Source organism: Crinia signifera, chromosome 12, assembly GCF_055691185.1.
Source record: "Crinia signifera chromosome 12, ASM5569118v1, whole genome shotgun sequence".
NCBI lineage: Eukaryota > Metazoa > Chordata > Amphibia > Anura > Myobatrachidae > Crinia > Crinia signifera.
The window spans coordinates 42,561,367-42,578,851 of NC_139228.1; the positions used below are offsets into that span (position 1 = coordinate 42,561,367).

The 17,485-nt window shown below is 44.3% G+C and overlaps 1 protein-coding gene across 1 annotated transcript; it reads right to left on the reverse strand.

The window, feature by feature from the left end:
• Positions 1–5,837: 5,837 nt before the first annotated feature.
• LOC146050210 (protein kinase C theta type-like) lies at positions 5,838–16,780 on the reverse strand. Its single transcript, XM_083167123.1, has 9 exons — positions 16,471–16,780; positions 16,002–16,163; positions 14,524–14,615; positions 14,352–14,414; positions 12,947–13,085; positions 12,583–12,774; positions 11,947–12,075; positions 7,030–7,112; positions 5,838–6,194 (listed from the first exon to the last, which is right to left on the reverse strand). The coding sequence occupies exons 1-8, from the start codon at positions 16,771–16,773 to the stop codon at positions 7,035–7,037; spliced, it is 1,158 nt and encodes a 385-aa protein (XP_083023249.1). The 5' UTR covers positions 16,774–16,780; the 3' UTR covers positions 5,838–6,194; positions 7,030–7,034.
• Positions 16,781–17,485: the final 705 nt, after the last annotated feature.

Consider the following 17,485-nt stretch of genomic DNA (forward strand, 5'->3'; position numbering starts at 1 on the left):
TGAAATACTCTGTCCCTTATTTTCTCCCTGACGATGTTTATTATATTTGTGGTAGAAGGGCGTACAAATGGCTCTCCATGAACTACGTTGGAATTTGTTACCTAGGCAGAGTGTTACCTGAAGTGATGACCCTCACACATGATGAGATGGTGAGCATACACAGAGGTATACCTCCTCCTTACACTCATACCCATTATGATCAAATCCATAAAAGGGATTTAACAATCAAGAAAGAACCCCTAGCTTCTGAAATGATACACGAGTCGTTCGGTATCCAACTCCTCATTGCTTTAGATATCACCCATACCGCCAGAGGAGTCATAAATTTTAAATATATACAAGCATTAGCCAGCTTGGTAGATAACATCACTGAGATTTATGATGACACCTTTAGATACACTGGGAAGGAGTTGCAAGCATATAAAAGAGAGCTAGTCCAACACCGGATGGTGCTGAACTATCTGACAGCTATGACAGGAGGATATTGTGTCACCCTCTCTACACAGTTTGGGGTGAAATGTTGTACATATATCACCAACAATACTGAAGACCCAGAAGAAATCATCGATCATCGGATGGATGAGATTCTTCAGCTTAAATGGGAATTTAGAAGGGAACATAATATCAGCCTGGCAGAAATAGGTAACAAAGTTAGCGAATGGACCTCCTGGTTGAATCCAATGCACTGGTTCTCTGGTTTAGGAGAATGGGCGCAAGGGATCATAGCTAGCATAGGAAAACTCCTTCTCTGTATCGGTGGTGCCATCATAGTCTTTGTGCTATTGTTCAAATGTTTAAAGGTGGTGACCCGGGGAAAGACAAAACGTACCGAAATCCTGAGTGTAAGAACGAGAGATACAGAGGAAGACCAGGGTTTGGTATATGACCTTAGAATCGAAACCACCTCCCTTTAAAGAAACCATATTTGTGAACGTGTATATGTTGTAACCACCCTTGTTTTTATTTTTATCCCAAAATTGTACATTATCCTTCGTGACCCTGAGTAGATTGTTCGATAAATGCGGCCCATCGTTTATCCGTGATCCTGGATCGGCCAAGAGCAGATGGTTTACTCCCCTTATATGTTTAGTTCATGAATCCCAATTTCTTTGTTAGGATTATGAATTTCTGTATTGTCGTGTAAAATGTTTTTTTAATGTAACAGTTTTATATTTACTGTTAAAGGGTGGACTATGGAAGTCGAGTTACACACACGCCATTTTAGGATAGTATGGCCAGCATTTTGGTTCGCAGAGTTGCGCAAATAAAGTTTCCATACCCGAGTATGTGTGACAAAGTGGACCAGAAGAGTAGCCATACTATCACACATAAATTCATAATAACACACTTACACTAAATGAAATATAGTTAAAGGTTTAGAACGCCACACATAGCTTAGTTAGCCCTGCACACATCTGTCTGTATCATGTTTAGTACCGTTCCGTTCCGTTTCTTATGCGTAGTATTCCGGTCATTGCGAATATTTCGCAATATACACGGCTCGATAGTTATGGACATAATCCATATTCCAGGGACAGTTTCTGTTGAAAGTATGTAACAAAGGAATCTAGATGAAACCGGTTCTTATCACTGCTGACGCCGAAACCATCAGACAAAGGACTCTTAAAGTTCACTCCCCTGGACCTAGCCAAACCAGGTGTATCATCTTACCCCCCAATCACAGCTGACCTGACATACGACCTCTGACCAATGAGAACGGCCTTTGACCTCCCCTTTCTGACCCTATAAGATAGGCGACCCAGAGCAGCCAAAGGCTCTTCGGCACATCTACCTTTCCCTGACTTTCCACCGGACTATAGTTCATCCCTGAACGATAGTGAGCTCTGACCGGACTGCGCTTCGCATATTTGATGAGAACGGTAACGGTTGCATTAACGGTATTTATTCTTATTGTATTGATTGGCTGATTGTGTCTTGTATCTGTCTTCTTTCCCCCTAGCAGAGCCTGTTTAGTATTCATTGTTAGTATATTGTATCACTTGTTATACCTGTTTATTCTTATTTCTGTAACCCCCTTTTGTCCATTAGGGACTTAAATACAACCTTTTTACGGAGTTCTTATCTCCTTATTTCTATACAGTGGTCGTATCTGTTTATTCGCATAATAGCGATAAGGTATATTACGGACACTGTCCGATAAGGTATATTCGCAGATTAGAGACAAAGTACTGCGAAGGAATCTCTGATTAAGGTATTGGTTCTTGGTGTACATAATACAATAAAAGGTACGCTACGCTGCGCTACGCTTTGTTCGCACGTAGTTAGGTATAAAGGGTACGTTGGTTGCGGACTTATTACGTAACCTGCGCTTTTCACTTATTGTCTCTCTGGTCATATTTAATCGCCATTAACAATCGGGACAGTCCCGATTGTCAGGGCCTGTCCCGCTGTCCCACCCGCGGGCGGCAGTGTCCCGCGGTGTGGGCGGCTGTTGGGAGTCCCCCCTATCAGCTGCTAAGCAGCGGGGAATAAACGCTGTGCGCATGCGCACAGCATCTATTCCCGCAGCCAGGGGGCTGGGCGCATGGCTAGAGGCTCACAGAGCCTCTGGGTCATGCCCCCATAGCGGCAAAATGGGGGCGTGACCTCGCGGGGAGCCGTGAGTATAGGCCACGCCCCAAATTAGGCCACGCCCCCGAAAAATTTGACGCGCCTGCGGCGCGCAGCAGCAGTGTCCCGCCTGCTGATCTGCGGAAGTTGGGAGGTATGTTAATGTAAATTTTTTTTCTTTAGTACAGCACTACATATGATAATGCTGGCATATTTACAGATGGAGCCGGGGTTATCTTTGCAGGGAATGGTGGCAGAATCGCCAGCCGCCAGCTGCTCTGCGAAAGGGGACGCGCGCACACGAGATGCGCGCGCGTCCACTTCCGACGGCGCTTTCCCCGGGTCCCCGCTGGCTTGCCGGCGGTCACCCGGGGTCCCCACCGCCTCCCCGCACCCCCCCACCGCCTACCCTAACCCTGACCGTCTATCTGAAGCGGGGACGGACAGGGTTCCCGTCGCCCCGCCGCCCAGAAACTGAGGCGCGCGTGCGCGTGAGACGCACGCGCGTCTCAGTCAGATGGACGCCGGGCTGCTGGCGGATTGCCAGCGGAGACAGTCTGGCGATTCACCAGCAAGAGGGAGCCCGGCTCCATCTGTATATAAATGAAATATCCTGAGTTTCAATGGTGTTTAATATTTATAAAATAGATGTTCTTGTAACTAATGTTATAGACATAAAAAACTGTTCTCTGTATCGTATAAAAAGAAAACACTCTATTCTATTTTTTAAATCAGACAAATATAGTGTTTCTCATACATTTTAAAAGTTATGACGACGTGCCAGGAGGAATTAAAAAAAGCCTCAGTATTCATTTTATTTTATAGAAATTTGTTAAATGAAGTAAATGGCAACTATTCCCTTTACAATAGCAATAGTCCTACTTAAGTCCCATACATTTCCTGTTATGTTTATACCAAAATAAGCCATACTTTGGAATGGCCGGGAGGGTCCCGCAAATCGGGAAGTCTCCCGCATCACTGTTGCAGTGTGGAGGGGGCGGGCTAAGTGTCGCAAATCACTGCATTTTGTGGCATTTTAGCCCCTCCCCCAATCCATGGACCCATGAATTGTCGCGGCTGGCTGTCATGGGGCGGGGCTTGGTGACATCAGCCTTGACATGTATCCTCATCCCGCCCCCCTTTCACACCTCTCTGGGATTATAAAAAGTAGGCAGGTATGAAATAGGCCTATATATTTTTTGCCAAAGTCACTGCACTAAGGGCTCAAAATCGGCCCTGTTCCAATGTTAGGGGTCGGTGCATGCGGGTACTGTATTTGTGCAGGTCACCTGTGCGAATGCCTTCAGTAAAAGTATCACACTCGCACAGGTAGGGGATGGAGGTGGGTGGGCAGTTGGGAGCATCAGGGGAACACCTAGCATTGAATGGGCGTCCCCATGAAAACACTGGGTGTTCCACTGGGAATGCAGGCATGGCATTTCTTGCTCGGGGCGTGCAACTGACGTCACATGACATTAGTACCCGCCGCCTTTTTACCAATCTCCGATGGAAATAAAAGTATTTTCTTACTGACTTTTATTACCGGAGGGGAGAGAAATCATTCTGTCACACGCAGCCGCTGCGGTGTGCGGCGGGCTTACTACTCACCCATTCGCGCCCGCCGTCGGCTAGCGTGTAGTGGTCTCCAGGTCAGCGGCAGCAGGCAGCGGCAGTCTGGTGGGCAGCAGGCAGCGTGGGACGCCGGCAAGTGTAGCGGTATGTGCTGTAGGGGCGCCGGGAGGCCGGCGCCACTATCTTGGTTAAGGGCAAATAGCAGATTGGTCCTTGTCTGAGGTTTCCGCCCATACTGACCTGACAGCCAATGGCAGCCGCCCTCTAGGGATATAGGGGATCTGCCTAGGCCTGTTCAGTGTCAGTACAAAGAGTCTCCAGAGGCGTTCACAGCTCCCAGCTAACTCCGGCTCTCTGACTCACCTTTCCTGACTTGGTGCCTTGCTTCAGTGCTCTGTGTTGGTCTCGATTCAGCTTAACCCCATCGCTGCCAGTTCTCTTCACAGTCTGGTCATTGCCTGCATCCCTGAGCTTCCTGGCCTAAGCTCTTCAAGCGGTCTGCTTCCAAGCAACTTCCCATTCTTCTGTCATCATCCATCTTCTTTCAGTCTTCAAGGGTCCCTCATTACCATCAAGTACATTCTCTTTCTGGATTTCTTCATTTCTCAAGACCCCAACCTGCAGTCCGCAGTGCTTGAACTGTCATTGTTTAAATGAACTTTTTCTTCTTTTAAAGTGCCGTGCTGGCTCAATTCTTATTACCACTAACTGCCACTTAAAGAAAGTATTCAAGTGTGTATTGTTCCATTTATGAATTCTATTATTAAACCTGCACGATTTAATCCTTCCTCCTCTGGTCCGTCTCCGGTTGCTACACACCACACGACTTCATCCAGCCCTTCAGTTGTGACACATTCTATGGTCGGTGACCATGGAATGATTTGTCTCCCATTCGGCCACTTGCGATAGGATGTGTTCTCGGACACATCCCCTCGCATGCAAGCAAGTGAACGCAGTCTAGCAGGTCTGAATCTTGCCATGAATCTGTGCGATAGACTGCGGGGAGGTGACAGTGAGCAATCCTATTAGTTAAACATATCCCCTTCCATAAGATCCCTGTTCTGAGCTGATGGACCACCAAAACCGAGAAATTAATCTTTAAGCCCAATTTTAATTCATCCATAGGGTTAAGATATAGCAATTCTATAGCAGTGTGCTTTCACACCAACGCTGCTGACACTGTCGATCTGTAAAAAAGAAGGTAATGAAAATATTTGGTTGTAATAAATGGGTATGTTATGGCTGGACAAGCCTTGGAGCTTGGTGCCCAATGCTCCTGAAGTAATACATATACATAAATGCTGTAGAGCAAGCATGGGCAAAATGTGGCCCTCCAGCTGATGTGAAACTACATATCCCAGCATGCCTAATAGCAAAACTGTGGCAAGGCAGGATGGGACTTGTAGTTTTACAACAGCTGGAGAGCCATAGTTTGGCCATGCCTGCTGTAAAGGCGCACTCTGTGACTCTCATATATTAGGCATGCCTAGAGGTAAAACTAAGATGGGAGTTCTAAGGAAGTTGGGATGTAGGGATGCCCATAGCAACCAATCAGATTGTACATCTTATTTATTTAGCACCTTCTAGAAGATAATATATAGAATATGATTGGTTGCTATGGGCAACATCCCATCTTCAATAGAACTCCCATCTTAGTAAATAAACCCCAAAAAGGTGGCTTGGCCTCTGTAAAAGTGGAGATTGACTGCAACATATTACTTTATCATTTCACTGTAAATATTTCACAAAAACCGTAGGTGCAGAATAACGTTTTTAATGCATTCTAAGCAATGCCTGGTGCCTTCAGTTCATTCAATCTGGCCGATGTGTGAGGAGAAGGGCGGCCAGTCAGACTAAGGCCAGGTGCTTGTGGTCTCCAAAGGTGACATCGGGAGACTTTTGGTCCAGGACGTGATTTTTTTTATTTTTATTATTATTCCACAGAGAAGATTTTATCTGGATGTTCCCAGGGGCCTTCAGGTGTGTTGAGCTGGCCGATTTGAGGCGGTATTAGGGGAACAATCGGCTGCCCAGTTGATGGCCTTTATACACTTGAAAAAAAAGAGAGTTGCAGTGAGACAAACAAACAACAGTAGAGAAACTGGCTAATCTATACTAGTGGGTGAGACAATCGCCTAGCAATACTCCTCTCCCCCTCTCAGTAACTAACGGCTTCATGGAAGATTAGGTGCAGTTATTATTCCAATTAATATTCAATTGCAGTTTTGATAAACTTCACAAAACTACAACTGCTGGTGCTAGGCTGTAGGTGTGTGTGTGTGTGGGGGGGGGGGGGGGGCAGCAATGGGCAAGGCTGCCCTGTAAGTGTTTCACTACACAGCAAAATGCTCACACATCACCGGCAGCCCCCTAGGAAAGCCAGGCACAGGTCATTCATGTTTCTGGTTGCAGCAGCTGCGTGTGATGTCACAACGTGGCCCTCCCCACGAGAGATCAGGACATATCTGCGTATTCCTGATTGCTCCCACAAAACTCTCAATCCCACCCCGCAAACAGTTAAGTCTCCACCCCCATCGCTACTCAAACTGCGATCATGACACAATTGCCGTTTAAGTGCTTTTTCACGCGCACTGGCATTTGTGTGCATGTGCGGATCTTCTGGAATGGTGATTTTAGGAGATCTGCAGGCCTTATTGAATTAGACCCAAGGTGCACACTACATAGTACAATTTACCGGTATGTACAGTAACAATATCATTAACGATATAATTAATAATATCACCATTCATATCATCCAGTGTATACGCACTATGTAGTTAATGATGCGCTGGTCATTAACGATGTCCTCCGTCATCCTGCATATAGAGATGATGGAGGACATTGTTAATGAGGGCCAGACTGCAAGGTCTATAAAGTCTGACTTACTGTGTTTAAAAGGAAAATCCTGGTATTGGGCGGCTTCCACTGCTTTTCTCCAGCCCAGGAAGTGTCTGCAGCTCCACCTGGTGCTACAAAAATAGGAAACATTGATTTAGAAAGATGCACTGTATTTACTTTCATTATTAGTTTTTTTTTAATGTATGTATATATTATTTATTTATTTATTTAACTGTTTCTTATATAGCGCACACATATTCCGCAGCGCTTTACAGAGAATATTTTAACATTCACATCAGTCCCTGCCCCAGTGGGGCTTACAATCTATATTCCTTACCACATGTACACGCACACACAGACATTCTAGGGTTAATTTTGTTGAAAGCCAATTAACCTAATTGTATATTTTTTGATTGTGGGATGAAACCGGAGTACCCGGAGGAAACCCACGCAAGCACGGGGAGAATATACAAACTTGGCACAGTTAGAGCCATGGTGGGGATTAAACCCATGACCTCAGCACTGGTATTTTTTTAGGTATTTTCTATTTTTAGGTGTTTTTGAAATATTATATGTAAAGAATTTACTTTTCTGCGCTGCTAAATTGTTGTTTCCTAAATTAATGTTTGCTGCTAGGGAATGAGTAAGAAATGGTCAAAGTAAGTTTGGACATCCTGATGGGAGGGCACTGTGACCTAGAAACCTCATCAGTATGCCAAACAAAAGGACCCTTTTCTGTTATACAGTAATTCTCTGATATAAAGAAGTGTTCCATGCCAGACCCCAAGCAAAAAAATGCGCGATATTAATCAGTATTAAACACATTCCCCGTCGCAGGGAAGACTAGTGAGAGCAGTTGCCCTGACGACTGGGATGTAAACATTAAGGGGGTATTCAATCCCACCAGTGACAGTCCGAATTGTCGAGCATTTGTTTTTCTCGTTTTGCTCGACATGAATATTGAGCTCGACAAGTCGAGTTCTCGCCTATTCAAACTGTAATTTCAATCCCAACAGTAACAGTCCGAATTGTCGAGCATTTGCATTTGTTTTTCTCATTTTGCTAATTGAAAATTTAGCTTGACAAGTCGAGTTCTCATCTGCTCGACAAGTCGAGTTCTTCCCTGCTCGACAAGTCCAGTTCTCCCCTAGAGAGGAAAGTGGCAATTGTCAGAGATAGGCTTCATTTTTATAGTCAATTATATAAAAGTAGATATCTTGTTAAAAATGAAAATTCTCCTATAAAAACCATTTCCAAATCAGCAGACTGCACAATGCTGGTATCTCCCTGAAGTCACAGTACAGGAATGAGAGCTCTGAGGTAAATTGCAATGCATTGCATTGTAGAAGTAAACAAAAGAATGGCAACAAACAAACATTGTATCCTGAGTAATTCTGCCCCAGCATGGATACAAGGGACCTAAACATAGGTGTTTGATCAAACCAGTAGACATAAATAGACATGTATACAGAAGACTTTCAATGGGCAAAATGCAGCACAGGGAACGTGAAAGGTGAGCAGAAAAAAAGATAATACTACTTATATGCCAAATGGAATAATTTAAACAAATGCGTAATAATACAAGCTGAAAACTGATGCTGACAATGGAATAATGGGTTAAAGCATACCATATAAACATGCAGCAAATGTAAAGTTATTCAAAAGAGGAATATTTAGCAAAATATCACAAAGACAGAAGTCAAGATAAGCACTACAAACATTAGTACAATCCTGCATATACATTTAACACAATTTATGAACATGCTACAAGAGAAACTCCCTTGTCACGACAGAAATAATTGTCGAGTTAAATTTGAGGGAAGAGTGATTTCAAACAGTCGAGGTCAGGTGAATTCTTTGACATTGAATAGGATGCAGGAATAATCTCGACAGATTTTACCCAAAATAACTCGACAAGCCGAGTTATGTTCAACTTGACAGTCGAGCAAACCGAAAAAAACAAATCAGGTGAGCTCTGCTCGACAAGTCGAGAAAACTAGACAATGAATAGGCGACCTCGTAAATAACCAACCTCTCGTCGAGAAAACAACAAAGCTCGACAAAAATAAGGAGCTCGACAGACATTGAATACCCCCCTAAGTTGTAGAGGGGAGGAGTGAAGCTCCAACCCGAGAGGAGCCGGAATCTGTCGATCTGCGATGGCGGGATTCCCACTCCGGAAATCGATACATGAAGAGGGGTATAAATATAAACTATGGAGCTCTTTAGAGAGTCACACTCCTGAGGAAGTCCTGCCTAATGGCAATTGGATGAAAAGCGTTGAGGGGACTCTGTTCTATGGTGACGAATGACAGACTGCATATTCACCAGATAAGGACATGTTTTTTTTAATACATTGTACAGGCAACTTTTGTCATTTTGGCGTGCATAATAAATTGTTTTAGCAATATTACGCTACTCTATTCTTATCCTATCTTGCATATATGGTCACTGAGAATAACAACTTTGGACTGAAAAAGACCAAGGTTTCCTGATATCCGAGGGCATTCTGTGATTCAGCTCGTAATACAGTGGTTAGAGGCCACTAAAAACGGTACACTTGTAATTAGTGGGGTGTTTTTTTTCCGCTAAAGGTGAAGGGATTTGCTATTTCAACATACTGCACTAGGAGGCGCCCATCTCATCCTTTTTATCAAATATCTCACCGAAAGGTTCCCTGGAACAGGAACCAATAGGAGATGGAGCTGCCACTCTATAGGAAAAGAGGAACTGTGCGGATTTATTTGGAACTGATCCATGCCACTCATTTCTGAACAAAAACTTTTAGGGAGAATCTCTTGGCGCTAGTACCACTGCTATTTCTTTGATATAGATATAGATATATAAACAGCAGGAATGCCCGGCACTCGACTCCCAATATCAGGTGAAGCGCTCCGGTGCCCTCCTAGGTCAATAGATAACCAGATACAGCAGCGGGAAACAAGAGGCAATCAGGAGACTTGAGAAGCGGTAAAACAGCCACTTTTATTCACATATCCAACATGTTTCAGGTTCAACCTGACGACGGGTTGAACCTGAAACATGTTGGATATGTGAATAAAAGTGGCTGTTTTACCGCTTCTCAAGTCTCCTGATTGCCGCTTGTTTCCCACTGCTATATATATATATATATATATATATATATATATATATATATATATATATATATATATATATATATATATATATATATATATATACAAATCCAAAGAAAGAGGCACTCCGGTATAAATGGTCAAACGGGTTGTATTGATAGCGCCATGGGCGCTATCAATACAACCCGTTTGACCATTTATACCGGAGTGCCTCTTTCTTTGGATTTGTACTTGCTTATGCAGAGTGCACCTGGACTTTGCTATTGAAACGAGTGCCGACCAGCAGTGGAATCTATATATATATATATATATATATATATATATATATATATATATATATATATATTAGTAAAACAAAGCAGTTCTCAGACTGGAACTTGTTGAAACAAGCAGATTCATTTTAATCCATGTGCTGTGTGTGAGAACGTTTTGGAGCTCGGCGGCTCTGTCATCTGCCCAAGAAAAGTGCATTATTCTTGCGCTGATGACGGAGCCGCCGTGCTCTGAAACGTTCTCACACACAGCACATGGATAAAAATTAATTTGCTTGTTTCACCAAGTTCCAGTCTCCGAGTGCAGCTTTGTTCTACTATTACATGTTGGAGGTATACCACCTCGTTTGATGGCACCGGAGTCAGTTACATGACAGCTTCCACCATAAGTCCTGAGTGCCGGGCCCCTTCTTTATCTATCTATCTATCTATCTATCTATCTATCTATCTTCACAGTCTTTTTAGCCCCTCCCCTTTTCCCTTTTGTGTACACAATTTTCTGTGTGGGATATTCAATAAATACAAATGAAATTTTAAACCACAGCATACAATGTATTCCTCTTACTACAGTAGCTCTTACGGGATGCGGTCATTTGGTCTACAGCATGATGTTTGACAATCATTAGGTTGACATCATTAGGTTGACATGGGAAAAGGTCGACATCGGTCTAGGTTGACATGGGAAAAGGTCGACATGGGAAAAAGTCGAAAGCTTATTAGTTCGACTGTGTCTAGGTTGACATGGGGTTTTTCACTGTTTTTTTTAGCCAATATGTGCCGACAGGCGGTATTTCATGCCCTACCATCCACTAGGGCATGGTGGGAGAATAAAATAGTGTGCTGAGCATAGTGAGGCACCGTGCCCGAAGCATTGCAAGCGCAGCAGCGATGCGAGGGGATGCGGTGCACTTTAAACTGTGTCCATATCGACTGTGTTGACATTTCGAGTCAAAAAACAGTGAAAAACCCAATGTAGAACTTTTGACTATCGACCTAGACACTGTCGAACTAATGACCTGTGAAACTAATGACCGTTCGACCTCGAACCATGTCAACCTTTTCCCATGTCGACCTAGACCCATGTCGACCTAATGGTGTCGACCTAATGACTGTCGACCATCATGCTATAGACCGAATGATCCCAACCCGCTTTTACTTGCCTAATCTCCCGAAATGGCTGGGGAGCTCCCGAAATTTGGGAGCTCCCGAAAATTGTGTCCCCCTTCTACCCCCCCCCCCCCAGACACACACACACACACACAAAAATTTGAGTGCAAGCCTCAAGTATACCCCCAGATCCGCCCACACCACGCCGGTTAAATCCCGTGATCCGCGACTCTTTCAGAGAGTGTATGGCTAAAATGACGCAAATAGCGTGCTTGATGATGTCTGGTTCCGTCCCCCCCCTCTCAAAGTGCAGCTGACAGTTTCTTCAAGAAAGTAGGCAACTATCACCTATCACTATATGCCCCAATGCCACATTACTGGATCTGCCTGATGTCAATGCACATCACATGTGCAGCACAAATAGTTTCTTTTGGTTGCACATTGGAATAAACATCTATTGGTAATTCTCTTTGTAAGCAGTATCTACATACCTCAATTGGCTGGAATGGGGGTCGTACTGATCTCCTCTGCATATCCCTCCAGTTGATGGAGCGCAGAAATGGGTCTCTGCGGATGTGCCGTGCTGCCTTGAGGCGATGTTCTGCCTTCTTCATCAGAAGCTGTAAATGTAAAACAACAGATGCGGCACGTCACATTTTGTATACAATTATTATTTGTACTGCGGCTGCAGCGGTCTCTCTCCCCAGCTCAGCACACGGCACTGTTCAGCATGTGCTGAGCTGGGGAGAGACGCTGTGCTGCAGCGGCAGCTTGTCACCTCTCTCCCCTCTGCCTGGCATCCTGCAAAGGGGAAGGGTGAGCAGGACCAGCATCCATCCAGCAGACCTGGGCCCAGGTAAAAAGTACCTGTTCCCCCCTCTCAGTGCCACTGGATATGAAGTTAACTGTATTTTTATCTTTCTTTTCATTTGTAGCTCTGTTCGGGCACCTTAGGCTGCTGGAGCCGGCATCTCAGCTCGCACCCCCTGGGGGTGGTGTGTATAAATATGAAATACATGAAAAGTTACCCATTTCAATGACTTTTTGTGGTGTGCCCATTTGTTTATACAGAATGGCTGCAATACTGTGTCCTCACAATATACAGTCATATAAAAAAAAGTCCTCACCTTATTCAGGAAGGCTGTTGCTTCAGGGTTCAGCCCTGGCTGGTATTTTGGCTTCTTATGCACCACAGAGTTCAATAATTTCTGAGGGTTTGAGCCACTGTAAAATGGATGCCTTCCAGTAGCCATCTTGGCAAGTGTGACACCCAAAGCCCACCAATCCACAGCACATCCATATGACTGATCCAGAAGAATCTGAGAAATAAGTGATAGATCATATTATACATAATACTATCTGTAATCACATCTCCTATATTATATCTGTGTGCAGGGCTGGACTGGCCCAAAGGGGAACAGGGGATACCCCTAGTAGGAATATACACTTGCTAAATATCTTTTTAACTATCTCTCATATTTTGTATCGTACCTCTGGGGCCATATACCGATATGTGCCAACCTGCCCGTAGATGGGTGAATCTTCATTTACATTATCCTGGGCGAGGCCAAAATCGATTATTTTGATGTGGCCTTCCTTATCCAGCATGATGTTATCTGGTTTCATATCCCTGCAGTGAAATAAAGAGATTTCTGTGTGAGAGTTTGCTATATAACAACTGGGTATATCTGGTAGGTGACATCGCTGAGCACTAGGAGAGCTGGGCAGAAGATAGGGCATGGAGAAAAAACAGGAAAGTACAAGGACACAGGAGACAACGATGCAACTTTTCTCATATGCTGGCTGCAAAGTGCCAGCTCCCCAAGGCTCCGTGTTCTTTACTGTCTACTTCTAAATGTCGATAGGCCAGAGGTGATGCGGTCAGGTTCCCTATAAAATACTAAAGTCCTGTACACATTAGACCAGCGGTTCTCAAACTGTGGGTCCTGACCCCAAAGTGGGTCCCGAACTTCTCAGCATGGGGTCGCGACTCCATGTTGCTGACCATCAGGCTGATGATTTTTCTAATCTCAGTCAGTGATTCAAGGAGTCTGAAATATCTGCTGAATTGTCTGTTACTTTAGACTCCTCTCATCATTTTGTGCCTCCACAGTGCTGCCATTGTATGTGCTGTCTGCTGACTACACATGTGATGTGATGACCTTCTGCAGTAACTTGCTGGGGTCCTGTCATTATTTTTATTGTCTGATGGGGTCCCAGAGCAAAATAGTTTGAGGACCCCTGCATTAGACGATGCGTTTAGTGAATAATATTGTTAAACAATTTCCCTGGACAAACGATATTGTGTACACACACTGAACGAAATGCTGAACGACGTGCGGTTTCCATGAACGATCTAGTGGGTCAGGCGCATTCACAGTAAACCCAGGTCGTCCATTATACAGAAGGCAACTCAGGTTTAACCCTTCTTATAACCCGGGTCAAATTGCTGGGTTGTTCGGCCCAGGTTATAAGGTTTGGTGCTTTTTCACATTCCCTCAACCCGGATCTTTATATCAGCAACTTGGCAATTTCCCAGGTCCGAGGTGTGGTGTGAAAGGGGCCATAAATATATGTGGGCGTTTCCTATCAGTAAATGAAGATATTAAATCAGTCCAAATATATCCTCACAAACATTGCTGGGTCACTGTATCATATGGCCCACCAAGAACCTTTACGATCTGGTGGACCATTAAGCAATAGATAACACCTATCCTTGTGTATCAATGCCTATTTCCCTATAGATTGTAAGCTTGACTGTCTGTAACTACTCAGTTTGTTGTATCACTCTTTCTAATTGTAAAGTGCAACAGAACTTAAACTTCGCTATATGAGACACTTCTAATAATACTGCCGATATTGCAGGTAGCCGCCAGCTATAAGTTATTATACTAACCTATGTACAATCCCTTTGCGGTGAAGATATTTCAGGCCAATAATTAGTTCTGCTGCATAGAACCTGAATAAGAGAAGAATAGAAGTCAGGTTCTGTGATTTTTAGAAGCTTTAGTAAATTTACCCATCAGTGTCTCCTCACTACATTATCTCATTAGTAATTATTTACTTACTGCAATTTATCCATTTCAATGGGGCCGCAGGTATTCAACAGTCCTTTCAGGCTGCCTCCGCCGATGTACTCCATCATGAAGTATGCATTCGCCTGTAATACAAGAAAACATCCACATAAATAAAAATATTTATCAAAAGAACAAATCGGAATTGTTTTAAAGATGTTTTTATTGAGCACAGCATAAATTTGCAGAGTGCATTTGCCAATAATGAAGAGAAAAAAAAGGAACAATATGTCCACACAAAGACAATAAAGATATAACACATATACATGTAATCACCATGTGGTACACAGTGCAAAGTGTCATATATACAGACTTGCAAAACAGCATCTTAATTATGACAAGAATTACCACCAGGCCCAGAGACATACACTCCCCTAACCCCAGAGACATACACTCCCCTAGCCCCAGAGACATACACTCCCCTAGCCCCAGAGACATACACTGCCCTAGCCCCAGAGATATACACACCCCAGCTCCAGAGACAAATACTCCCCTATCCCCAGAGACATACACTCCCCCAGCTCCAGAGACATACACTCCCCTAGCCCCAGAGACATACACTCCCCTAGCCTCAGAGACATACACTCCCCTAGCCCCAGAGACATACACTCCCCCAGCTCCAGAGACATACACTCCCCTAGCCACAGAGACATACACTCCCCTAGCCCCAGAGACATACACTCCCCTAGCCCCAGAGACATACACTTCCCTAGCCCCAGATACATACAATCCCCCAGCTCCAGATACATACACTCCCCCAGCTCCAGAGATATACACTCCCCCAGCTCCAGAGACATACACTCCCCTAGCCCCAGAGACATACACTCCCCTAGCCCCAGAGACATACACTCCCCTAGCCCCAGAGACATACACTCCCCCAGCTCCAGAGACATACACTCCCCTAGCCCCAGAGACATACACTCCCCTAGCCCCAGAGACATACACTCCCCTAGCCCCAGAGATATACACTCCCCCAGCTCCAGAGACATACACTCCCCCAGCTCCAGAGACATATACTCCCCTGGCCCCAGAGACATACACTCACCTGGCCCCAGAGACATACACTCCCCTGGCCCCAGAGATATACATAACCAGCAGCCCAAGACATACTCTACCACTTACCCCAAGGTGAGGAGTGCGCCTCTGGGGTTGGAGGTGTACATCTCCCTATACCTCAACCCCAGTGTAGGTCTTTACCCTACCCGCAGATCCCCTGGAAACATAGATTACCCTCCTTACCCCAGCGACATACATTCCCTACCCTACTCAAAGCCCCCCTGGAGACATACACTACCCTCCTTACCCCAGAGACATACATTCCCAACCCCACCCAACCGCGGAGACATATACTCAGAGTCCCCACCCTAGCCCCAAAGCATACATTCTAAAAGGTGATGACACAGTGAGACTAGGGGACCATCTACTGAGCAATGTCCTATAGATTATGATAGAGCAATGAGAAGTTACTGTACATTGGACTGAAATGCTGAATAGGCCTTGCTGACAAATGGGCAACTCTGTGCCTCCCTCAGGATTCGGCTCTCCCTCAGCAGGCTCCTGGTGTTATGTGCAGCCTTTTTCACTATTTTGAGAGCGAATAGTTCTTTCTCCGAGGGGTGAGATGCTAGGACAACCTGAGAAAGACAAGGAGAGAGTTTAGTGCTACTACTAGTAGTGATATAAATTAATCAATATGATGAAATGTGATATTTAGCTTATATTTTATTATCACTTATTGCTATTAGAACAATTTCCATATTTGCTATAAGTCACCATACCTGAGGAAGGACTGTAATAGAAATTGGTCTGGGCTAGCCTGAAATATGTTTAGGTAATCACAACGTGATTTGGGTGGGTAAAGAAGACATATACAATTATACTCTATTTTCTATTGGGAATGAGCGTAGCTATTAATCTATTATGATAAGAAACATCACTTACTTCGCCAAAACAGCCTTTGCCAAGGGTGGCATGTACTACTATGTCCTTAATCTCAATCTTCCTGTCAGTTGATGATTCATTTATAGCTCTCTTGTTGCCCTCTTCCCCTGGGCTACTATATCTGGCTTTCTTGTGGCCTTTATCCTTCTCACACTCTCCATCAATCTCTCTATGCCGTTTGGCATTATTAAATTGAGCATCCATATGTTGTCTTTTGTGGATGGCCTCAATTTTAGTCAGGTGCACCCGGGTGGATTTGGGGCACAGACTTTTTATTTTTTTTCTGTCTGTATAATCAGACATGGCAAGCTCCAAGATGTTAGTTTGGAGATAAAATACAGCGCTGCTAAATGTATAGCAATGTCTACAGTCTCGACAACCACCAAGTACGACTCGCTCACTCAAGACTTACCCATAGACTGAGACAAACACATGCAGATTTGCTGTGGCTGTGGACTGTGATGTCATAGACATGACAACACAGACATATGCCAGTGCATTCTGTGATCTTAAAGGAAGAGTGTTAAGGTGGCCATACACATGCAGATTTATCTGCAGATCTGTCTGGTTGGAACAAAAACATGATTATGGATGAGAGCAAATGACAGTTGACCATTTGCTTGGAAATGCTGGAAAACTGACAAACTGTCACTCATCCATAACCATGTTTTTGTTCCCACCAGCCAGATCTGAAGATAAATCTTACTAGTGTATGGGCACCTTAAGGATTTGGCTGCAGGAGGGAATGTTAGGATTAGGCACTACAGAGAGGATTAGTATTAGGATTTAGGGATATGCTTACCGCTGGAAGCACCAATAGACATGGCTGGTTTGGCAGGACCACTGGATCCCCTGGACCTGCCAAACCAGATAAGTCACCAGGAACATTTTGTTGAGATTATAATCATGTCAACATGTCATTATTACTGACATGATGACATGTCAAGCATGTCAATATTATGATTATGTTGCCATTATGAATGTGCAGGATGGGTCCTGCGATTGCATAGCAAGT

Excerpts from the sequence above, each read along its gene's own strand:
- LOC146050210 (XM_083167123.1), bottom strand. The coding sequence starts at position 16,773 with ATGTCTGATTATACAGACAGAAAAAAAATAAAAAGTCTGTGCCCCAAA. Across the intron at positions 14,616-16,001 it reads ATTCAGCATTTCAGTCCAAT|GCGAATGCATACTTCATGAT; the intron begins GTACAGTAACTT and ends CTTGTATTACAG. Across the intron at positions 14,415-14,523 it reads ATTGAAATGGATAAATTGCA|GTTCTATGCAGCAGAACTAA; the intron begins GTAAGTAAATAA and ends TCTCTTATTCAG.